The 25,259-nt window shown below is 40.4% G+C and overlaps 1 protein-coding gene and 2 non-coding genes across 4 annotated transcripts; all 3 read left to right on the forward strand.

The window, feature by feature from the left end:
• Positions 1 to 617: 617 nt before the first annotated feature.
• Positions 618 to 25,259, forward strand: EIF4H (eukaryotic translation initiation factor 4H). Of its 2 annotated transcripts, XM_063089254.1 has the most exons (7): positions 618 to 732; positions 16,227 to 16,414; positions 18,357 to 18,421; positions 18,516 to 18,612; positions 18,946 to 19,005; positions 22,959 to 23,096; positions 23,290 to 25,259. In XM_063089254.1, exons 1-7 carry the CDS (start codon positions 674 to 676, stop codon positions 23,427 to 23,429), a joined length of 747 nt encoding a protein of 248 aa, XP_062945324.1. In that variant the 5' UTR covers positions 618 to 673; the 3' UTR covers positions 23,430 to 25,259. The 2 variants fall into 2 exon arrangements, with proteins under 2 accessions (XP_062945324.1, XP_062945326.1); XM_063089256.1 differs by lacking the exon at positions 18,946 to 19,005 and having other exon boundaries at positions 624 to 732.
• On the forward strand, positions 7,098 to 7,204 carry LOC134374170 (U6 spliceosomal RNA). Its single transcript, XR_010023045.1, has one exon. It is a non-coding gene; the product is annotated as a U6 spliceosomal RNA (small nuclear RNA).
• On the forward strand, positions 14,641 to 14,714 carry TRNAI-UAU (transfer RNA isoleucine (anticodon UAU)). Its single transcript has one exon. It is a non-coding gene; the product is annotated as a tRNA-Ile (tRNA).

Raw genomic sequence — 25,259 nt, forward strand, 5'->3', positions numbered from 1 at the left:
TCAAAGGCAATCTATACTCTAATTTCAGCCTCCCACCCCCCCATACCCAGGCAGCAAGTAGAATTCGAGTCTGCATCCCACCGCCTCGCACTCCTTTCCAGACACTTCGCCTCTGGGCATTCTCAGCTTGGGGTTTCCGCCTTGAGGAGGTGGCTTTTCCTTGGGTTTTACTCGGAGACCACTTGGCTGGAAGAGGTGTGTCGCCGTGGGGCCAGCGGAGCAGGCCTCCGGGGCCCCTGTCAGGTCCGAAGTACAAAAAGCTAAGCAACAGCAGAAAGGGCGGCGGGCCGGTGCGGGTCTCCGGTGGCCGGAGAGAGGGACCCCCCCCCGAGGCTTTCACCGGTGGGCCAGGCCGGCGCGCGCGGGTGGGGCTGGGGGCGGCCGCTGGTGAAACCACCGGGCTAGCACACAATGGGCCGGGCAGCAGGCCAGGCGCGTGGCCAACTCGCCGCAGCACCACGTGGGCCTCAGAGCTCGCGGGGCCAGCAGCGGCCCTTCGGCCCAGGGCGGGCGGGCGCGGCGCGGCGCGGCGTACGTGCGCGCGAGCGCGCGTACGTGCATGCGATTTGCGATCAGGCGGCGCGGCGGACAGCCCCGGCGGCGGGGCGGGGGGGAGTTATATTGCGGGGTCCTTCCTCGCTCACCCTGGTTCCTCTCGGAGCGGAGACGGCAAATGGCGGACTTCGATACCTACGACGATCGGGCCTACAGCAGCTTCGGCGGCGGCAGAGGGTGAGGCGGACGTGCGCGGGTCCCAGCCGGGCGCGGGGGTCGGGCGGAGTCGGGAGCCCCGGGGCGGCGTCCTTGTCGCGCTGCCCCGGGCGGCTGGGCCAGCGGAAGCTTGGGAGAGGCGCCTGGTGGGCCGAGACCTGGAAATGGCGCGCTCGGGGAGGGGGCGGTGGCGGCGGTTAGGCTCCCGGGGTCTTGCTCGCGGGTGGACGCCTCCCTTTGCCTCCCGCCGACGACAACGTGTCGTCTTTGCCTGGCCTCGGCCACAAGGCCTGGCCGCGGCGGCGCTGTGTACCTGGGGAGTAGCGCCCGCGTCCCACCCCATCCCCCCTACGGCAGGGCCGGCGCGGGTCTCCGCTGCGGCGCGCGGTGAGGGCAGTGGCCTGCCTCGCTCCGGTGCCGGCCTCTCCCGCGGGCTCCTGTTGTCTGCCAGCGCTGCAGACCCCTGGTCGCCTTCGCCATGAGGCCAGCAGCCTGGGCAGGGTCGGGAGCCGAGAGAGGGGCGATTCCCTTCCCCTTATGAGTGAGCACGGATTTGGCGGCTGGAGCCCGGGAATGGACCGATTCACCGCGGGCGGTGGAAGGGGAAGGAGACCCACGAAAACAAACACATCCTAGCATTTTTGGTGTATTAATCTTTATTGGGTCACAGTATGTTATTGACAAGTGCTACGTGCTTGCTGGAAGAAAATTTTGTTCCTCCCAAATTTCTCGTTCTGGCCTGGAGAAGGAATGGTATTTAGCCTCATTTTGATTGTGGTCATGCACAGGACTGTGTATAATTCAAGCACCCTGTTTAAAAGGAAAATCTTTAGTAAATAGAAAGCTCATGGTGTTTGATTCCAGGAACCCGCAGTGAATTTTTTTAGAAAAATACGAGTTTACCTAATACAGAATTTAGGAAATAGGCTATAAACATCTTGTTTGTCAAGGACACACTTGGCCTTTGTGTTCTTTTGCATTAAGGATTCATTTCCCAGGATAACACCACAATAGCACCTACTGAGGTGTCCAGTCTCCTGGGTTGCAGTCCAAAAAGTATCTTTGTTTGGTGAAGAATGATGACTTTTAATACCTTGGTTTGGGAATGGCTCAAGCAAAGGCTTGTTTTGGTGCGGGAGTGTACCCAGTATCATTTATGACACTGTAACATGGAATTTGGGTTAGGTGGAGCGACCTGTTATTTAAAAGAATATTTTATTTGCTCATAAAAAAAGAAATAGATGTTGAATGACATATAAAATTATCGCCTTTGGGGTAGGTTTCCAGACACCAAATTTGTATTCAGTCATCTTGAAATTTAATAACTAGAGTTTTTTTCTAGTTCAAAAATGTTCAGAAGCACTCAGAAAAACTCTTCTTAAACAGAGCAGATCAATTTAAGGCAGATCCAAGGAGTTGTAGTAGCCCTGGGACTACAGTAAGGTGGTTGTATTCTACTGAGCCTGGAATTTTTTTCTTAATTCTCCCTTTGGACAGATTTGCCAGCTCTTCTTATAAAGTGAGGTGTTCAAGTTAGACTTTCAGGGCAAGTCATATTTTCACAGTTGGGAGTTCCTTGAACAATCCCCCCCCAAAAAAATCATTAAAAGTAAAATTCTCTTAAGATGCTGTTCATTTCACATATCAAAAGGCAAATGAAGATGTTACCCATTTGCCCATGTAGACTACTAAATAGCACTGTGCATCTCTTATGCTTCCTAGTATAAAGTTCCTTTACTGTTATGTATCTTATACATCCTCCCTTCTTGGAATTTTTCGTTTGACTTCATATTCATGTAAAAGTACATAGAAAGTATTGCTTAGTTTCCTAAAAGTAGTTTTTAAAACGTGTTGGTGACTTTGTGTGTTCATTTGTACGTGTGTCCGGAGTGGATGGGAAAACATCACAGAGGACCCGACCTGGAGTGGTGTGTTCTATGCAAAAGCTTCCTATTCCAGAGAGTCAGTGTTATTTTAATTTCATCAAATCAGAACTTCTCAGTTATTGGGATCTCTGAAATTTAGCAATACAGTAGGATAGTTGACCAGATACTCTTCAATGATAATTTCAATTGCTATTTGAGTTATGTTCACATCAGCAAATGTCTCAGTGTTGTACAATGCTTAAGCATTATAGAAAATTACCACCTATAGGATTGATTGATGGGGTTACTCAGTTGGTTAGAGCATGGTGCTGATAATACCAAGGTCCGGGCTTTGATCCTTGTACCAGCCAGCTACGGAAAAGAAAGAAAAAAGAAAATTACCACCTATGAAAAGGTAGCCTTGTATTGCTTTGTCTGGAACTTGTGTAAGGCATCTTCCCCTTAGTCTACAACACTTTTTTTTTTTTTCTGTTTTTCCTGGTGGCTGGCCAGTATGGGGATCTGAACCCTTGACCTTGGTGTTAAAGGGCTTTGCTCTAAGCAGCTGAACTAACCGGTAAGCTTTAGAGTGGGTAATTTAGACTGGGTAGTCTCAACTCTAAATCACTTGGGTCACAGGTGAAAAGAATAGTAAGCTTGAAATGGACAGTTATAATTTAAGAATGTGGTTTTGATAATCATGCATTCTCCATAAGTTTATTTTGCAGTTGTGTTTAGTGACCTTTGCAGTTGTCAGGAAGTGATACTGAAGGACTGTTTTTTCCCCCAAGCCTATAAAGGCATGTCCCAGCAGTCAAGGAGAGAACCAGGAACTGCATTGTTGTTCAACAATGAGTCAAAACAAAATTCCAAATTATCAAGAGTTGATTGTACCAGATCTTGAATGGCCTTCGTTTGGCAGTTTGCTAAATTATCTGAGATTCCAGCTGTTAGTTTGCCATTGGCAATAAAGTTGCAGATTAACCAAAAACCATCAATACTGAGAATTAACTTGGAGATAGCAAGAATTGAGATGCTGAAATGGCACCTGCTAAAAACTGATTAAGCTACAAATTTAAGTACTTTTTAATCAGGTTCCAGTTAGAGAGTTTAGAATTCTAACCTTTGAATCTTTGTCTTAAGCTTGGCATCTCTGGCTACATTTCTGAGCATATCTTTTTCCCAGTCTTTTTTATTGTGGTAAAATACGCATGACAAAATTTACCATTTTAACCATTTTTAAGTGTATAGTTCAGTGGTATTAAGTATATTCATAATATTGTGCAACCGTAACCACCATCCATCTTCATAACTCTTAATCTTGTAAGACTAAAACTACCCATTAAACAGTAATTCCCTATTTCCCCCTCCCCCAAGTCCCTGACAACCACCATTCTACTTTCTGTCTCTACTTATATTTCAAGGCTTATAATAGAAAGGAAAGCAGTGTCTCAAAACTATAGCTTTCTCCATTGATAGAAGGATCTGTAAAAGAATCGAGAAGCTTATTCTGAAATCCTGTTTACCTGTCAGATGTCAAGTTGTTTGGGTTTGTTGTCACTCTTCTCTGTTTACTCCCCAGTGTCCCATTGCTTGATTCCAAACTGTTATCCTCTGTGAAATGCTTGGTTTTACTAAGAGGTCTCTGCAAGATAGTTCAGGCATAAGCCCTTGCTTTGGAATCAGAGTTTGAGTATCCGCTAAGAAAGAGTTAAAGTATCAGCTCAGCCATATGTTGGCTGTGTGATCTGGATCAAGTTTCTTTACCTCTCTGAGCCTCATTTTTTTCCACATGTGAGATAGAAACTCATATAGACTGAGAGAAGTATTAAATGAGATGTGTCTAAAGTGTGGAACACAGTCACCAGTACAACAGAAAAATGCCTAATAATTGGTAGCTCTTGGTTTATAGTATTCTAATGTCCTAAAATATTTTTCCCCTCTTTGGGTTAGTAGGAGTGGGGAAAACTCTGCTGTGTTAACTGCAGTGAGCCTTTATTTTCCTGGCTGTATTTCTAAAGCCAGGTAAGAGAAGCTGTTTTTATAGACATGAAACATTACTGAAGTACCATCAGTAGTGTAAATGAGTACTTAGTTCTTTTAAGTAATCGATTTGTTATAGAATTGATGCTTGGAATATATAATATAAGTGCTTCTGAGGTTTCTAGAAACTGTGTATTTCCACTTATTTTTTTTAAATTTTATATTTCTATTAGAAATTAACCTTAATGTTCTGGAATACTTCACAATTTCAGGTCTTCCCAGAAGCTTGGAACATACAAAGCAGAGTGCTTGAGTGGGTGTCAGTCCAAGATTGGACTCCATCTTCCAGTTTCCAGCTTCTCTAGAAGCTGAAGGTGAATACTCCCTGCCTCTTTGCCTTTGTATCATTTGTTTAGCTGGTTGGACCTGCACACTCAGGCCACAAAATAAGTGTGATTGCATCATTATGATAGAACTTAATGGCAGCCGTGATGTCTAAGACTTCTTTTGTTTAAGTTAAACGTCCTTGGTTCTTTAAAACTTTCCCCATGTCATGATTCTGAAGTTCTCCATCTTGATCAGGGCCTGCTGAATGTGCTGTTGTATGTTGGTATTCCACTGTAAACATAATGCCTCCAGTTAAGCATTGTACTCCAGCACAGGGTAGATGGAGACTATAATCTCTCTTGTTCTGCACATTGTTATTCTATAATTAAACAACTGGTTTCTTATACCTGCTCTGTCTTCACTCTTGAGATGTGGTGTTTTGGTGGCGTCTGTGAAGAAAATTCATCCTTACACATAAATAGTTGGAAAAGGGAGCAGTATTTTAAACAGGCTTTTCAGATAATTGTGGGTATTCTTATTTGATACTTCACCAAAACTCAACAAGTGGTAGTTTCAGTAAAGGTTAGTTGCAATGTGGAACCTGAAACCTTATCAATAAACTTTTCATACTGTTATATTAAAATCCATCGATCTCGTACTTCAGTGGTTCATTTACCAGCCAGTGCATGATTTCATAGCATGCATTGGTGATTTGGAAAATACTGGTCCACTGAGTTATGCAGATCTTCCAAATGTTGACAAATTTCATTTTGCAGTATCAAAATCATGTTCATTAATATTACCATCGGTTTCCTCAGGAAAACCTTTGAATATTGGAAGGCTGTCAAGCTTATGTTGATGGATACAAATTTTCTAAAATTCTCTTTCCTGCTTGAAATCCTGAATTTTATTGGCAAAAATATTGTTTTTCTTGAAAGGACAGGCTCGCCTTTTTTTTTGTTTTTTCCCCTGTGGCTGGCTGGTACAGGAATCCAAACTCAGGCTCACTTTATTTTCAAGAAAACGTCTGTCTAATATCCAAGTCTGAATAACCATAGTTTGTCATCAGTTTTTTCAGGTAAAAATGGTGTTCCATGGAAAGAACAGCTAGTTCAGCTGTAGTGCAGTTGCACAAGTGCTTTTCCTGAAGACAACAGCCATGGCACTTCTGTACAGCAGAAGTGCTTCAGGTGTGTCACCCATTCCATAACATGGGGTGTTAAAAAGTGCGTCAAGATTTAATCATTCTGGGCCGACCCTGTGGCGCACTCGGGAGAGTGCGGTGCTAGGAGCACAGCAGTGCTCCCGCTGTGGGTTCGGATCCTATATAAGGATGGCCAGTGCGCTCACTGGCTGAGCGCAGTACGCCGGTCACAAAAAGACAAAAAAAAAAAAAAAGATTTAATCATTCTTAGTGCTTTACCAAGGATGTTGTTAATGGAAGCTGCCTTTTTTCTTTTTTCTTAAATATTGCAAGTGCATGGTGGTGAAGCATGAGTAATGCAGTATGGTGCCACTGCCTTGGTTTATGCGAAGGCCTATTGCAAGATCAATGTAGGTCTCTGCTCTGATAAATATGGAATATAGTGATCAAGTTCTGGGAACTTGGTATCTTAAGACATCAAACCAGAGCCTATCAAGAAGATAGTAGTCAGGATGGCAAAGCCCTGGAAACTTCATTCATATGAGGAAAGGCTGAGCAACTTAGGTGCAAACAGCCTTTGAAAGAGAAGACTTGGACCGAGCCCGTGGCGCACTTGGTAGAGTGCTGCGCTGGCAGCGCGGCGACGCTCCCGCCGCGGGTTCGGATCCTATATGGGACTGACCGGTGCACTCACTGGCTGAGTGCCGGTCACGAAAAAACGACAAAAAAAAAAAAAAAGAAAGAGAAGACTTGGCAGCAGTAGCACAGCTTGTAAGCCTCAGGGACTGTTACTTCCTTTTTTTTGGTGGCTGGCTTGTACCTCAGGAACCATTAAGGAAGAAAGGTGTGGCTCGGAAGGGCAGAATTACGAGCAAAGGAATTACATCTTAGTTCTCTTTTAGAGACTGCCTGGAAATATGTAGAGTTTTTACTTGAGCTAAATAATTTTCTCTTAATGAGTGGAGGAATGTCAGTGGGGTCTAGATTGGGCTGGAATTTTCTAGTTTCTTATTTTACCTAACACTGAAAAGTTAATCTGAACATTTCCATACATAAACAAAGATACAGTGCTTGCTTCTGCAGCACATTTACTAAAATTGGAACTCTGCAGAGAAGATTAGCATGGCCCCTGGGCAAGGATGACATGCAAATTCGTGAAGCTTTCCATATATTTTTTTTTTTAAAGTAGAGATTAGTACATGAAATCCCCAAGTAGCCATTACTTAGTTTCATTTTTTTAATTTAAATTTTAAAAAATATTTTAATTGCAGTAAAATATACATAATATATTTACCATTTCAACCATTTTTTAGTACAATTCAGTGGCACTGAATACATTTACAGTGTTGTCTAAGCATGATCACTATCTAGTTCTAGAACTTTTTTATTATTCTAAACAGAAACTCTGTACCTGTTAAACAACTGTCCATTTATTTCTCAGTTTTAACTTCACTTTTGCTGTTCATGTTATATTTGCCCTGTTCCTGGGGGGTTGGAAGGGGCTGGAAACTTTTGAAGCCAATCCCAGCCATCCTATCATTCTGTCTTAAATACTTTTAATAGTTGAGTATTTGTGTTTCTAACAGATACGGTCTGGGTTTTTTTAAACCAACAGTTTTCCTAATACCCAGTCTATGTTCAGTTTTCCTAATTGTCTGAAAGATAATTTTGTATAGTTGGCTTGTTTGAATCTGAAAAAAATGTTTGATTATAGAAAATTTAAAACATGAACAAGAGTCTAATATAATGACCTATCCCATGTATCCATTACCAATTCTTTTTTTTAAGTACCCACTCTTTTTTTTTTTTTTTCCTCCTGGTGGCTGGCCAGTAATAGGTATCCAAACCTATGACCTTGGTGTTACCAGCACCACGCTCTCCTTCCCACACATTTCTGATTTTTCTCTCTCTTTTTTTTTTAATTGGCTAGCCCCCCCTGGATTATTTGAAAGTAAATCTTAGATGTCATTATTATTTCATCTGGAAGTACTTCAGTGTGTTTCAGACAAGATCAGTTGTGTTCAGGGTGGTATGGCCTTAGACAGTACTTCAGTATGTTTCAAAACTTTTTAAAATGTGATTTTAGTATTATCACAGCTGAAAAATTAATAGTTTCTTAATATCACGGTAGCCCAGTAAATATTTTGATTTCTCCAGTTGGCTCAGTTTTGGTATACAACTAAGTTGTTTGAATCAAGACCAGACAAGGTTTGCATATTGCATTTAGTTGTGCCTACTAGGGGTTTTTTTTTCCCCCTTGATTTTAACCACTAGTCACCAGGGACCTGCTAAATTTCTTTTTTTGTTGTTTGTTTGTTTTGGGTTTTTTCTTCTTGCAGCTGGCTTTTATGGGAATAAATCAATAGGTTCCTGCTCCCTCTTTTTTTCCTTGCTGTTTCTTTTTTTTTTTTTTTTTAAGCTGACCAGTAGGGGATCTTAACCCTTGACTTGGTGTTGTCAGCACCATGCTCAGCCAGTGAGCGAACCAGCCATCCCTATATAGGGATCTGAACCTGTGGCCTGGGTGTTATCAGCACCACACTCTCCCGAGTGAGCCACGGTGCTGCCCTTTTGCTGTTTGCTTTTTAAAGGGGAGATTGTGATTTTTCCCAAGTACTATTAATACATTTAAATCCTGTAACCGTCATGTGTGCAGTAGCTATAAATTAAAAATAAGTTTGATGTTAGCAAACATAAGTATTAATGAATATTAAATATTAATATGTACTTTAGTTACAAGTAACTTAGATTTTTAATGATTTTTCAAATATAAGAAAAGATTTTTAGCTATTATTGAATGCCTTTGGAAACTAGGTTTTAAATGATGGTCTAGCTGTGGCATTTTGTAGTTATCTAAAGAATTGAAATTCTTTAATAAATTGTATACTTGTCAGTTATTTGCTGATCATATCAAATCAACATTGTATGAATCATTTCAAATGAATTGGAGCTGAAAACAAATAAATTGGAGCTGATAATTTGTAGAATGTCACATCTCAAGTCAGCATTCTAATTATTCTAATTTAGGAAAAAAGAATTCTTGGCCTATAAGGCTTAAAACTAATCCATAGAAATAGTTTACTTCATAGCTTTTTAAGACTGGTGTTTTTTGTGACAGTATTCTCTCATAGAACCAGTAAATAACTTGAGATTTAAGGTTTTATTTCTTCTGAAAAATCTGGAACTTGGGTTAAGTAGCCTTTTTTTTTTTTTTTTTAAACCCATGTGAAGTTATTAAAGTAATAACACATTTATTTGCTTTTGTTAATGTCTGGAGTCCAGAAGTATGATACATTATGATAAATGCCTTTTTCCTAGTATGATAGTGTGCTTAATATTATGAGTTAGTACTATCATTTTTATTATGTTTACTTAATGTACGTATATGTTGTATATGTATGTGTCTATTAAGTTATGATGTAAAATGTATTTGTTGCTCTTGGTCAGCATCGAAAAAAATCTTGAAAACACTTATTTAAGAACCTAATTGAGATGTCACCTAAATACCTGTAACCCCCTCCTGTATTTTGTTTTTCCAATAAGAATACCCATATTAGTGACAGAAGTAATTTGCAATCCTAAAGTAGCCTCTAGTTCCGTGACACTTCATTCCCTTCTCCTCTTGAAAGTACCAGATACTATAACAGCTCTGGAGGTTCACAGTAGTGAACAAGACAGAGTTCCTGCCTGTGTGGGACTTAAGCATTTTACAAGTTAAAACTACTTAGCACTACCCTGTAAGGCCTTTTACATCTTACAGGTGTGATTGGATTAAGATTTCATTCACTGGAGTTCAGCGGAAAAGACCTCTTTGAAAATAGGGATCATTGAAAAATTCACCATGGGCACTGCCCCGCCCCCAGAAACTTTCAGAGACTTTCATGCACAACCTTTAGTAACAGTTATTAGGATAACTAGATTTAATTCTGAAAGCTGATTGAAGGTCTTGGAGAATGCATATACTTAGCAGAGGGCTATATACTTTGAGATAAATAACCTTTAATCCAAGTTGCTTTGAGCTAGTTTTTAAAAACCTAAGCTACATCTAGATGTAATGTGGTATCCTGGATGAGATCCTAGAACAGAAAAAGGACATTAAGTAAAAAATAATGAAAATCTGAATAAACTGTGAACTTAAGTATCAGTGTATAATGTGTCAATTTTGATTCAGTTGTAACCAGTGTACTATACTATAATGTACGATGTTAATAATAGTATAAAATGGTGTTTTGGGGCTGAGCCCGTGGCGCACTCGGTAGCGTGCTGCGCTAGCAGCGCGGTGACGCTCCCGCCGCGGGTTCGGATCCTATATAGGAATGACTGGTGCACTCCCTGGCTGAGCACCGTCACGAGAAAAAAAATAAAAATAAAAATAATAAAAAAAAATAAAATAAAATGGTGTTTTTGAAATAAGGGTTTGACTTTTGAGAACTTCATCTTTTTGGGTTATTGTCCAAAACCCCAAAATTACACATTTTGACCATCACTTCTTTCTTTGGTTTTTCTTTTTTCTTTTTTTTTTAAGCATGCTCACTGAATTTTGTTTTTGTTGCTTACTTGTGTTTCACTCTTATGAAGTCAGTCTTACTGGGATTTTATGTAAGATGTAGCACAAACAGTATATGCTAATAAATGTTTCTGGATGGCACATGAAAGACCAGAGTTGTCGGTCACCCCTAATGAAACAATCTCAGTTATTACCTGGAGGTAATAGAGGGAGACCATCTAATGTTTCAGATACCAAAGAGAGAGGTTCATACTTTTTCATTTTCAGTCTTGGTATCCTGGTATTTGTCTTGAAGGTTTGTAAGTGACAGCAGCAGTGCTTAAATTCTGTATAGTTGCTAATGCACCTAGAAACCTTTATAAAATCCTCTCCAAGGAAAAATTTAGCATGTATCCTTCATTTTTCATTGTGTTTTTTTACTTTGGAAGTAAGTTTTTTGGTTTTACTTTGTTTTGTTTATGGCTGGCTGGTAAGGGGATCCGAACCCTTGACTTTGGTGTGATCAGCACCATGCTCTAACCAATCGAGTTAACCAGCCAGCTCAGAAATAAGTCCTGAAGGGCCGGCCTGTGGCTCTCTTGGGAGAATGTGGTGCTGGTAAAACCAAGGCCACGGGTTCGAATCCCTATATAGAGATGGCCGGTTAGCTCAAATGGGAGAGTGTGGTGCTGACAACACCAAGTCAAGGGTTAAAATCCCCTTACCAGTCATCCTTTTTTTTAAAGAAATAAAGAAATAAGTCGTGAGCACTTAATTTTCTATTTCATCTACTTACTGGGTCAGATCCCAGGCCTAATAATCTCTATGCTCTTTTCTTTTTTCATTGGTTTCTTTTATAGTCACCTTTCCTCTAGTCTCCTTTTTTTATACGTACGTATCTTTGCTAATTCATCCTAAGAGTGTTTTTCCTGTCTGCAGTCTGGAGAGGGGAGTCCATGTTCCTGTTGCTCTATATATTCTGACTCCCAACCGCTCCACCCTAGAGAGGGCATTCTTCTCATCGCTGTCTCCTGAGTTTCCTGCAGTCCTTTGCTGATGATGTGATTTCTCCTTTCCAGAAGCCAGGGCTCACTCAGTTGAGTTATTAGCTACTTGAGGGCAGGTACTGGGTCTTAGGTTTGTGCCTTCATCACAGATAATTCAGATATTTGGTTGATATGAGTGGAGAAAAATGATTTGTCTATAAAGGATAAAGGATTTTGGTCACACTAGGATTTCCTGAATTACTGAGGGTGTAATTTACTACTTTAAAACTTACATATACGAGAGTACTTCAAAAGTTCATGGAAAGATTTGTATTATCTTTTAATTATATTTTTCCACAAACCTTTTGGAGTACCCACATATTGCTTTAATGATCAATAAACTGCCTCCAATGAGCAGTAAGAAACAAGCAGACAGGATCACTGCTCAGTGGTGGCAGGTGATAGACCAGAGAATTTGGAGCACAGACCTTGACCTCAGGGGTCTGTTCTGAATTGGCGGGGAGGGGTCCTGCCTGGACCTGCCATTTGCTTGTCTGTGTCCTGTTTTACATTCACAGCCGCTCCTGCTGGTACAGTGTAGCCTCAGGGGTTCAGTCTACCTATGAACACTTTAGAATTGTTATTAAACTTTTATATAGCACTCAATATTTATGAAGTGTTTTTACAATCAATTTTAAAGTTCTTTATAAAATCAAGATTTCAAAATAACAGACAAGAAAACCAAGGTACAGATGTTATTTGGCAGAGGTCGTACGCCAAGCCAACTCATGTGTCAGAGGAATCTGTTCTCCCATGTGTTGTTTTTAACCTTGTAAGAAAATGTTTTCATGTAATGCAACTTGTTTATAGTTCCCTCCAAATTTAAATCTAGTGTCAAAGGTATTTTAGGCATTTTGGCTCAGAGTTCTCTGACATTTGATTTTTTTAATTGATTACTGGGTAACAGAATCGTGTCATCTTATATGAGTGTGCACTCTGTGGGGTTTGTCTTACTCGCCCTTGTCTCTCAAGTTGCTGGTACACAGCAGATACTAGAAATGTTAGTGTAAACAAATTCTGCCTAGATGGCCCTAGCCCCACTGCCCTGTAGTGACTTCATTGAACTAATGGATGAAAAGCTGAGAAGTGCTTACGTCCTGTAGAACTGATTATCTGCATTTAAGATAATATTTAGGACTGCTTTGGTAATTATTGAAAAAGTCTGGAGTATGAAGCCACTGGCATTTTGTGAGGCTAGGGTGAGCTGAACAAGTTGATGGGCTTGTTTTTTCTGTGCTTCAGAATTACATCACCAGTTAGCCACTAGATGCTTCCATTTGATATTTAGCTAGCTCTTCAAATAAATACTGCTTGCCTAAAACAGTGTTTTTCTATCTTCCCCAAAATTAGAACCGCCTTCCTATCCTACTGCATTTTTATTAGCGCCCCCATCATCTTGTTAGCATTCACTTAGGCTCCCTGTACCAAGCAGAGGTAAAATCTAACCGTACTTGTTCAGTCCTACATCCAGGACTCTGTAAATTCTCATAAAAACATTTAATATGCCCTTTTAGCAAGGCTTTCTACCTCTATTTTCCTTATTCATCAGACATCTGCAAATTTATATTATCTCTCTTCATACTCACCCTCACCTTAAATTTTAAAAAATCACTATGGCTTTTTGCTTTTATATATATATATATGTATGTATATATGTATGAGTGTATATATACACATACGTACACATACCTGCATGTATATGTGTATAGTGAAATATGTTTTATATGTGCTACTCAGTTGTGAGCTGCTTGAGCACAGAGAATATTTCTGTCATCAGATGTATACTGAATGTTGAATAAGTAAATTTAAAGTGTCCTATAATTCATCTTCCATTTTGACAGTTTTCCAAATGTTATACTGTATCTTGTATATTCATTATCCAGTCCTAAATATCTTACTGAAAATATTTTAGGATTCAAGGTTGTGGACTAGGAACAGTAATGTTGGCAAAGGATATTGAAATGCAAAATAAGTCACCTTTACTGAACTTGGGAGGGTGGTGGAAGTGGGAGTGAGGGGGGATGCTTGCACTTGGAAACCTACTTTTCTGGTGTTCTTAGAACAGAATGCAGGACTTCCTATTGGGAAGTAGCAGAATTCTGAATTATTCAACTTAAAATTTCACTGTCTAAGGACTGTCATAGTTTGGTCCTTCTGTGTTACAAAAATGTTTTAAAGAATGATATTGTCACCTATTTGAGATAGCTGGAATTTATCTTTAAGAAGATGTGAAATTTCCTTCATGATATTTCTAGCACTATATGGATAAAAAATCAAGTTGCTTTTTAAAGCTGGTATTAGTATTTCCTCTACAAAAAGAAGGATGACTTTGAGCAGATCTGTGATTGTTGTATTTGTTTTAAATATCCCTTCAAAAAGAACAGCCCCCCCTTTTTAATTTTTATCTTCCTGAGTTTTCCAAATGTTTTATTTTGAAAAGTTTCAGACCTGCAGTAAGGTTGAAGGAATGTTACAGTGGCCACTGGTGGGTTCACAAGGTAATGTTGTGTCCCATTTGCTTTATCCTTATAAATATATACTTGCACATATGTCTGTTATGCTGGACTGTTTGAAAATAAATATTGGCTGTCTTGACGTTTCACTCCTTGCTACTTCAAATCCCTCCTGAGAACAGGGGCATTCAGCTAACTGCAGTATTAATGGCCATAATCAGCTTTCTCCAGCTGCCTTTTCTATTATATCTGTCTTTCATGACTGTGACATATTTGAAGAATCCTTGCCAAAATAGGAGGCACATAATGTAAGTTTGTCCTTTTATTAGTGATAAGAAGTTCGGTTACCTGGTTAAGATGGTGACTGAGATTTTTCCATTTGAGAAGAACCTTTTTCCCCCTTGATATTAATAAATCTGCAGAGTGGTAGTTTGAGTTCATTTGAATATCTTATTCTCACAAAACCATATTAGCCTGGTTTTGACATCCATTGATGAGCCTTGCCTGAGTCAGTTACTACATTGGTGGTTGGGAGTAGTGGTTTTCTAGTTACAGGTGCTCTTCGACTTACCATGGGGTTATGTCCTGATAAACTCATCATAAGTCAAAAATGCATTTAAGGGCTGGCCGGTTAGCTCAGTTGGTTAGAGCACAGCCTTATAACCTCAAGGTCATGGGTTCAGATCCCCATACCGGCCAGCCACCAAAAAAAAAAAAAAAAAAAAATGCATTTAGTACCTTGGTAAACCCATCGAAAAGTCAGAAGACCGTAAGTTGGACCATCGTTAAGTCCAGATCTCCTTGATTTATGATGGGGTTATGTCCCAATAAGCCTATTGTAAAGTGAAAAATCTTAAGTCGAGGGTCATCTGTATATGATTTCTTCTACATTTATTAGCTGATATTCTTCAGCTAATGTGAAGAAGAGCTCTTAGTTATTTATGTATGCATTTATTTATTTGTTTATATAGACTTTATTTTTTGGAGCAATTTTAGGTTCATAGCAAAATTGAGCAAGAAGGGGCTGGCCAGTTAGCTCAGTAGGTTAGTGTGTGGTGCTGATAACACTAAGGTCCAGGGTTCGGTCCCCACACCGGCCAGCCACCAACAACAAATTGGTACAGAGTTCTTGTATATCCCTTGACCCCCTACACAGAGCTTCCCCTACTATCAGTGTCCTGCACCAAAGTGGTACATTTATTACAAAGTGGTACATTTATTACAATCGATGAACCAACATTGACACATCACCCAATGTCTATAGTTTATATTAGAGATCGCTCTTGGTGTTGTACATTCAGTGGGTTTAGACAAATGTATGATGACCTCATTTGGTTTTGAATTTTTAAAAAATTCAGGTTGTACATGGAAGTGATAATGGTGATTGCTACTACATGTACACTGTTAGACACTGTGTAAGGCACCTTATATTTGTTGTTTTTCATAACTCAAGATCTGTTTTAGTTTTAACACAATTTATCAAATAAATAAAGCTTAGAGAGGTTGAGTAACTCCTCAAGGTCATGTGTCTAATAAGTGGCAGAGCTGGGATTTAAACTAATACCTCTGACAGGTAAACAACTCTTATTACCACTGAGGAATTAATATTAATGCATTAATATTACACACTGTATATCTGAGGACCCAGTAAGAAGTGCACAGAGAGTGGAGAGTAGTGTGTACGTAGTTCTTGCTGTGCAACATCTAAACTTTTAATGAGAGCATTTGTAGACAGTTCATTTCTGTATTTAGTATTGTATGTGAAGGAGGGTGTTTACTTAGGTTTTAGGATTTAAACATTTTGCAGATACGGATTCTAAGTGACTAGGAGAGAACCAGTTGTCTTAGAAGGATATGTGATGTTTGGAATTGATTTTTCAGAAATGCGTGTGGATGTTTCTGTCACCAAAAAACAGGCACCTTGGGCTGGCCGCTTAGCTAAGTTGGTTAGAGCACAGTGTTACAACACCAAGGTGAAGAGTTCAGATCCCCGTTCTAGCCTGCCGCCAGAAAAGAACAGGCTTCTTTTTGATAAATTATGTTTTATAATACTCTTTAAGATTTCAAGAAGCTGTTATGTGTTAGAACGGAGTGTTTTACCTGGGATGCTGTTGCTGGCTGATGTGACACCAAGTGAAGGACAGCTTTGCTTGTCCTGCTCCGGGGCAGGAACACACGGCAGACTTGAATCCTGTCTGTCTCCCCTCCTAGGTCCCGCGGCAGTGCTGGTGGCCATGGTTCCCGTAGCCAGAAGGAGCTGCCCACAGAGCCCCCCTACACAGCATACGTAGGAAATCTACCTTTTAATACGGTTCAGGGCGACATAGATGCTATCTTTAAGGATCTCAGCATAAGGAGTGTACGGCTAGTCAGAGACAAAGACACAGACAAATTTAAAGGTGAGTTTGGGGGAATTCTTACTGTATATTACTGAAAAGGGTCCGGGTAGGGGAGACTAAATGTAATTACTGTAATGGGTGGGGAGTAGGGGAGTGTAAATGAAAATGTTAATTAGTGAACCAGAAGTTGAAAATCATGGAAGTTTTTTTAAAAAATAAATAAGGAAAATATAGTCATGAAAGTTTTACGTATTTGCGTGGTCCAAGCAACTGAAATGAACATAGCTCTTTAACTCATAGGTCTTCAGTTCCACTTATGGAGAAAATGTTTTACACAGCCTAGTGTGTAGAAATATGTGCATATGCCCATGATTGCTTGACCTATATAGCAATCCTGTCTTTGCCAGTAAAAAAGTTACCCAGGAGAGAAGTGAATAGATAAAACTGAGGGCTTTTAAGGCACATTTCACCTTGGCCGACTCATTTTTCTTGGTAGTTTTTCTATAATCCAGTTATTATGAAATCCGAAAGATAACCTAGTAAGAGTTGTTGGTATATGTCTGTAAATTCAGAGCATGTGTTTGGTGGGGTTGGCTCAAATTTCAGATAAAGTAGGTGTCTGTAGATTAGTCTCTTTAGGGCGCTTGAGCAGAGAGGAGTCAGAATGAAGGATCAGATGAGCATTATCCTGCTTTCAAAGTTTCCTGAACAGAAATATCTGGTACTTAAGTTCATGATGCTAGGCATAAGGCCATTTGCTCTATATATTCATCCAGAAGCACATCCAGGAAAAGTAGAGAGTGTCTGTCTTATGGTGAGGAGCAGTACAAGAAACAGAGAAGGTGTTGCTGATCTGAGTGGTTTTGTGTATAGATGTTATTATTAAATCCATGTACATAGAACGTCATCAAACAATGAAAATAAGTACCAGTTAAGCTTGTGAAAGTAAGTCCCACCCAGTTTGCCTCCCAGAAAGCCACAGGAATTCAAACTGTAAAAATTTGGGGGTGAACCTAGCCTTTGGGCTGGGTCAGTAGCAGCAGGTTCTGGAACTTGTCTCACAGTCATCCTCAGTTTAGTAGCTCTAGAGTATGAGATGCATGACTGGGCTGTTATCTCTTTGATCTGGGGAGTGGTTTTCTCAATTACTATCAACATTGAATCCACTTAGGGAAGAAAGCTGGGGGCAGGGGGGCCTCCAGCCATGGCAGTATGTTCTTTACACAAATGGTGAACAGGAAAAGTTTGGACTAAGGCCTTCAAAGGACCTGTGGTCTAGGGACTTCAAAGATGAAGTGTAATGATTACACAGAATTAGGATACTCGGCGGGGGTTGGGGGGGGATACAGGGTGCAGTTTAGGGGTGGCAGACTGCTTAACCCAGATTTAGACTCCAGACTGAAAGGAAGGGGCAATGTCAGAATTCAGCATTAAGGACACGGTTGTCAGTAACATGCTTGGACCTAGGCCATCTGTCTTTTAATTAACATCCAGAGGAGAATACCCTTGTCACCCAGGATATATTTTTTAGCTTTGTAAAGCAAAAATTTTTGTGTTACCTACCTGAGTAGTAAGTTAATAGGCACCCTAAGCCTCTTCTTCAAAGCATTTGAGGTATCAAATTTGAAATCTATGAAATCTAATCCCAAATTAGATTATATTAAATAAAATCATTTAGAAGTCAGAGCAGCTCTAGAGTAACCCAAGAAAGGCTTTAATATTATAGTTAAAACATACAAGAAGAAAGATTTATAAAAACACAGCTGCTATTTCTGTGCTTGTTTGATTAGCATTTTCTAACTGATAAAGTGTAATTGAGAGGGAGAAATACCAGTCAAGTTTTATTTACTGAAAGTGAAATATGCTCTTTCAGCTCTAATAGTCTACTCTCATCTAGATGCAACAAAAATGGAAGTTCTTACATAGGGAAGTGAAACAGGATCATATCATATCTTTAACTCAGAATTACTTTAGGAAATTGGGGGTTTATTTTCTCTTACAGGATTCTGCTATGTAGAATTCGATGAGGTGGATTCCCTTAAGGAAGCTCTGACATATGATGGTGCAGTAAGTATCCAGTATCCTCAGGTTTTCTCTGTCATATTAACAGTTGAGACTTTTCTCCTTGCCAGTACTTACACTATTTTCCCCTTATCATTAGCTGTTGGGTGATCGGTTGCTTCGTGTGGACATTGCAGAAGGCAGAAAACAAGATAAAGGTGGCTTTGGATTCAGGAAAGGTGGACCAGATGACAGAGGTGATTGGTTCTTCTAAGACTGAACATAAAAACTTGCTGTGTGCCCACTGATCACAATTCTTGAACATTACTAGCAGAACTCTGTCTCATAGGATTGATAGGTTCTTGTGAGCTTTTAAAAATACGCGTAAAATCACAGAAAGAACAGATGATGCTTCTGCAAGCCTGGGTTTTTGGTTTTGTTTTTTTTTTCTGTTGGCAGCAAGAACTCTTATAATGATTTCATTCAACTTCCCATCACATGAGTTATACATCTTCCAAATGAATTTTTCCATGTTTGTGCAGCAAGGTAATGATACGACCTCAACTTTTATCTTTTTTGTGTATCCTCAGGAATGGGTGGCTCTCGAGAATCTAGAGGTGGATGGGATTCCCGGGATGACTTCAATTCCGGTATCAGTATTTAAAGTATCACCACTTACCTTTTTTCCAGTGGCCTTGCTGCTGTTGTACATTTCTTGTGAGTAGCCCGCCTGGCCGGACTACTTCTCTAGTTCCTTTCACAAATGAAACTTTCCTGAAAGGTACCCAGGCATGCAAGTAAGCCTCTGGTAGAGCCCATGTGGAGTAGGACTTGAAAGGACACACACTGTGAGCAGGTCAGACCAGTGCACCTTGCCATGTTGCCTGTTGTCTGCCTGCTGTCTCTCAGGTGTGCACAGGCCTTGATCTCTCTCAGTAGTCTTTATCAGACTCCAGCCCAGGAAACTCTTTTGTTTTGTCTACAGCACAAAGAAGTACTGTCACTTCTAGAGGTAACAGTATAGAGGTTCTGGAAGATTACAGAAAGCTTCATAACTGGCATTCCTGGTAGCTCCTTCTTAGATGGTAAAGGGTATTCCGGGTGACCTATTTTTTTTCTTGAAGGGCATGGAACTCATATCCCTTATGGACATGGTCCTCTTCACCATTCCCTTTCTTAGCCAACCCAGGCAGACTGATAGATGTCTTAACTCAGGAGGTCAGTTTGCATACCAGGCCTCTGCTTTGAAGGATTGATCTCTCCTAAGCATTTTTGCATCTCTACTTTTTGTTTTTTAATGATAAAAGTAACTCATATATAGGGTTAAAATGTCAATTATGACAGAAAGGTAGAAAAAGAAAAACAAGTCTGTTTCTTTCCCACAAATTTGAGATGCTCTCTGCACTCTCCACTGTGTAAGGTAAGAACATCAGCACCCCTCCTCATTACACTCCCCTCATCAAAACAAAACTAAAAAAGAATTGGTAAGGGGCCGAGCCCATGGCGCACTCGGGAGAGTGCGGCGCTGGGAGCACGGCTACGCTCCCGCCGCGGGTTCGGATCCTATATGGGACTGGCCGCTGCACTCACTGGCTGAGTGCCGGTCACAAAAAAGACAAAAAAAAAAAAAAAGAATTGGTAAGTATGGGAGGGCCTGGTGCAAGCTGTCTTTTGAGTCTGAAATTTTTTAAAATTCATTTCCAGTACTGCTTTAGCTAAACAGGTGACTAATTATCTGTTGAATAATTTAATTCATTAAAGTCCTGTAGCCAGTCAGAAATGAGCTTATTCATAAAAGTACAGTATAATCCAGTAAACCTGTAATTTTATGTATAAGCTAGTCTCTGATTGAAACATGCGACAGATGTCTTCTCAAAACCAACCCAAGTGCAATAGTTAGTAGCTCACTGAAAGATGGCCTTGGACCTGCCAGTTTTGCATTCACAGGTGCTGTAGAAATAGCATGAGCAGCTCATGGCTCGGAAGCTGTGGAAGTTACCTGAGTAACTAACATCTTTCTGCTGTTGGCTTGGCTTGGCCTTTGACACTCAAGCAGAGAGACACAGTAAACACAGCTAGAGCCACACTGCCTTGCCACCCACCAGTTCTGTGAACTACAGTATTTTGGTGACATCTAAAACCTGATAGAATAGTAGCTAATTTGGTGCTTTATACATTACTTGTGAAAATAGATCTTTTACTCTTTAATGTCAGTGTGCTGTTTTTTGAAATGATACATGCTCATTGTTTTAAAAAAAAAAAAAAAATCAGTACAGAAAAAAAATAGAGAAGAAAGCAAATAAAAACGTCCCACTAGCAGAAATAGCCAGTGTGGTAAACTAAACTTTGTAAAGAAAACTCTGAAGATTCTAATGAATAGTGTGCTTCCTAGAAATCTTTCAACCAACTTAAAGATATTTGTTGATGTCAAACCTTGCTTTTCCTTCATAATTTTCCCATTGCCTGTTTTGTAAGAGATTTTAAAATGAGGTTTTCACTTGATATTAATGTACACTGACTTTGCTGTACTTTGTCATGCACCTGGACAAAGTAGCGGTTGTGTTTATTGCCTCATCAGTGTGGGTGTGAGCTGATTTGTTGTATGCTAACCACTGGCAGAAAAATAATCTCAAATTAAAGGGGCATACCTCCATACTCATGGAAAGGCACACTTCACAGTTTAGTTTAGGGAAGTGTCAGGTGGAATGTTTGAACACTAATTAAGCTCAATGAACACTAATTAAGCTCAATGAAGTGTGTACGCTCTGGTTATTAAAAGATTTTGTGAAGAACTTTGTACTTCACTGGAGGTGTCCAAGTGTGTTTCCCCTAAGCAGTGCACCAATTGGTCTAAATCCATTTAGAGTTGCTTTTATTACTTGTTTTGCTAAAATTTATGTATACTTTTAAAAAAATTTATATTGCTAAACTCAGTCTCTGAACTGGGTTTCAAGTAACTTGATCTGTTTCCAAAATCCTTGCCACCCTTAACAGAAGTATACCACGATTGGAGATGCAGTCGGTTCTCATTATTCAAGGAAGTTATGTCCCATAAAGTCACCAAGAACGCTGAATTAGCCAATACTTAACTGTTGCTCCTAGAGCAAATGCAGGGTTAGATTCCTGCGAGCCTCTGGTCATAACCTTTTCATCAACCAATGTTCTATGTGTGCTTCTGTTTAAAGACACCTTATTTAATATGTAGTATGATTCATTAACATTGACCTCACGACTAACTGTAGTTCTCTATGATACTATAACTCTCGGCATGTTCCAGCCTTCTTGCACTTAGATACTAAACAACACTTTGCTACATTTGGGAGGCCATTTAAACAGCAAAATTACCAGCTAAACACACAAAAGGGCAAAAAAAAACCTGGTGCTAAAGAGATCTTGAAAAGGATAGTCATGTACGGTATGAGAGCTGAAGCAGGACAATGGGCACTGCCTGTTTGTGCCTGCGCTGGAAGCGAGTGCATCGCGACTCAGTCCTCCACTGCTCTGTGCTTGCCCCTGAGCGACTGCAGACATGCCGCCAGTGTGGGTTTTGGGTTACACTTAAATTTCAGTGAGTAGATGAATTTACAGATAGAGAATCTGTGAGTAATGAGGATCAACTGTATATAGAAGAATGTATATAGAAGATAAGTTCCTAAAAAGCTGAGTCATCCTTGGAGAGAGGAAAGGTATCACCTTTGGGAGCTTAAACAGTGGAGCAAACCCATTTGTTTAATTATGGTTTTATTTTTACTGAAATTTAACTGTAACTTCAATAGGCTATACTGTCAAAAGGTTAATTAGCTTAATCCACCACCCACAGTCAAAGACTTTCACTTAAATGCAGGACTAAAAGCCTCTAAGGTTATTAAAGTCTGTAAAGAAAATATTCTTCATTCTACACACTGGTGACAATTCTGACATTCTAAGTGAAGTGCAGTTGACTTCTGTTGAGAGTTGTTTTAGTAGACAGGTAGTAGAACGAGGAAGAATCCTTAACCACCAGCAGTGTGACACGGGTGGGGCCTGGGGCTGTCTGCTCCCTGGGCATGCCTCTGTGAAGGGGGGATGTGCCTTCCTTGGGTAACTGCTTTGTTTACCACGCAGGCACTTTGCTTTTACAATGACCCACACCAGAAACAGGAAAATGGGGAGTGTCACCCAGAGGTGACTTCGTATTTTTATTTTGTCTTCATGTAGCTTTTTCTTGTGATGTTGTGTTCTAGGCTGTAAATACCTCTAAATATAACTGTATAGATTTATATTAGAAAACAATAAACCTGCTTTGAGGATTTTTTTTTGGCTTAAGCCATATTAGAATATAGTCTCATGGTATTTTTCCACTTCAAGCTGAGAATTTAAATAGCTCATTTTATTTTCCTCTCCTAAGATTCTGATTCTTTTTTATTTAAAACCTGTTAGCATTGTAATTACCTAGCAGATTCACATTTGGACTCATTTTCAGTGCACTTTATTTTAGAAAAACTTCAGATACTGGACTAAGTAAAGAATTTAAAATTAAACTGAGAAATAATTCACAAAGACAATATAACCCGCTTTGAGATGATAGTTTAAACAGTAATTCAGTGTTATCTTTCTTCTTCAGGCTTCAGGGACGACTTCCTAGGAGGCAGGGGAGGTAGTCGTCCAGGTGACCGGCGAACAGGCCCTCCCATGGGGAGTCGTTTTAGAGATGGCCCTCCCCTTCGCGGATCCAATATGGATTTCAGAGAACCAACAGAAGGTATGGGGGTCATTCATGAGTGAAGAGCATCTTTTCATGGCATATAGCATATCTGGTGATGAAATAGTAGGTTTTAAGTCTGTTCATTTTAGAAAGTATGCTGGGTTGTTGAGATCAACATCAATTTTGTCATTTTGCCTGGGATGTGCAGTGGGATCCATTCTTAATAAACCATGTTTTTTTCCTCCCCCAGAGGAAAGAGCACAGAGACCACGACTCCAGCTCAAACCTCGAACAGTTGCAACACCCCTCAATCAAGTAGCCAACCCCAACTCTGCTATCTTTGGGGGAGCCAGGCCCAGAGAGGAAGTCGTTCAGAAGGAGCAAGAATGAGCTCGTGGTTGGGAGGGAATGGGGTGTGGGGGGAAGTAGAGCAAGACCCCAGCCCAGCTCTTCCCCTGGGCCGGCAGTCCTGCAGCTCCCATTCCTGCACCTGGCGTTGTCCTCCTTTCTTACAGTGGAAACACAGAGCTTGTGAATGCATGTCAGCTGTTAACAAGTGGTTTTTAGTACATCCTTGGCTTTGCTGTATCTACCTAGTGCCCGTTTTGTGCTTTTTTTTTCCCCCCCTTCCATTCCTTCCCCACTTTCCTTGTGTCCTTTTTCCTTCTTGCTCCTTGTTTTCCTTACAGCACACAGGTTTCCATGGAGGAGCGAAGGCGGCCACCACGTGGGAGTTGTTTGGGTGAAGGTGCTGCTTCATTTCTCTCCTTTGCTTTGTCTTTTTAGTTTAGACACACTGGCCAGACTCCGGGTGTTTCCTTTGATTTTCTGTGCTTCTCTTCTGACCTGCATGTTGAGTTCTGTATTGCTGTGGCTTCCAAGAAAAAAGCAGAAGTCTCGGACAAATTGAATAGCATATTGTTTTTATTCAGCTGTGATCAACATACAAAATTTGAGGCACCTTGTTTTTAAAACAAGTATAAAATATTGTTGATCCTTGCAGATTCTTTCCCATTCCTGTTTACAGGTGGTCCTATCTCCATTACCACCTCCCCAGATGGATTTTTCAAGTAGAAGAATAGACTCACATTTCAAACAGTGCAACCTGAAAGGAGAGGAGTGTGGAATATTGGTGGGGAGTTGTTACCGCTTTTTGGAGACCCTGTCCAAACTAGTTAACACCTTTCACTAGGTGTATGTGGGGCTCCTTTCTGGCTGGGGGTAGCCCACTGCCAGTTGGTTTCATTTCCGCTGGGTTGCGGCGCTTTGGGGATTGAGGGTGGTGGTGCTGGAGCTAACTTCATAGCACTGACGTTGCTTTTGTCTGAGTCCTTCTCTGTGTATTTTGCATCTCTCCCTGTATTTGTCTGTTTCCCATTGTAAGTAACATAATGAGATACTGCTTCCCACTGCCCCAGAAATTCATAGTGAGCATGGGCCTAGAATCAGGCACTTTATTTCACTTGATGAATGGAAATTTTTACTATGCAGAGCTGTCAAGAACCTTAAGATAACTGTAAATGACTGTAAATTTCGAGGTTTGCTGCCTCATCTTTGGGACAAAGTTTATTTTTCCACGTACAGTGTTCAGCACTTACCTGGGAGTAGGGGTTAGGCAGTAGCTTTTGAGCTTGAACACCTGTGTGTGAAAAACAAATGAAAAATCTTTAGCACCTAAGTCTCAGTCTGTCCCATTGGGAGCAGATTGAGGTCCACCAGCAGCTAGAGCCCTGGGGAAGAGAGAGACCCTGGCCAGGTTGACCAGAGGGCCAAGGGGTGGCCTGGCTTATACAGCATAGTGTGCTTAGATCATAGTTGGTCACTAGCTGTCATCCTTGGCTTCTCTTACTGTGTCTTTGTTACAAGGTCTCAGCAATTTACAGAACTCTCACACCTTTCCATCCTTCTACCTGTCAGCTTCTCTGCTGAGATAAGAACCATTTGTGTAACACCAATACTTAACTTAAGAAAGACATGCATTATGTGGTTGTAATCAAACCTGATGAGCTACTTTCATACTTTCAGATGAGCTACTTACATCTTCAGTGTGGAAAAGATAAAGAACAAAACAAATTCACCTAAACTGGGCAATCCAGTTGACTTTTAATGTAAGAATGGAATTCCAAACACTCAACACATTCAGCTATATGACAGAAAGTAAATCTATGGATATGGTATTTTGTGAATGATCTTTTAAATAAAAGAAAACCTTACATAATA

The sequence above is a fragment of the Cynocephalus volans genome, chromosome 3 (assembly GCF_027409185.1).
Source record: "Cynocephalus volans isolate mCynVol1 chromosome 3, mCynVol1.pri, whole genome shotgun sequence".
In the NCBI taxonomy this organism is placed as follows: domain Eukaryota; kingdom Metazoa; phylum Chordata; class Mammalia; order Dermoptera; family Cynocephalidae; genus Cynocephalus; species Cynocephalus volans.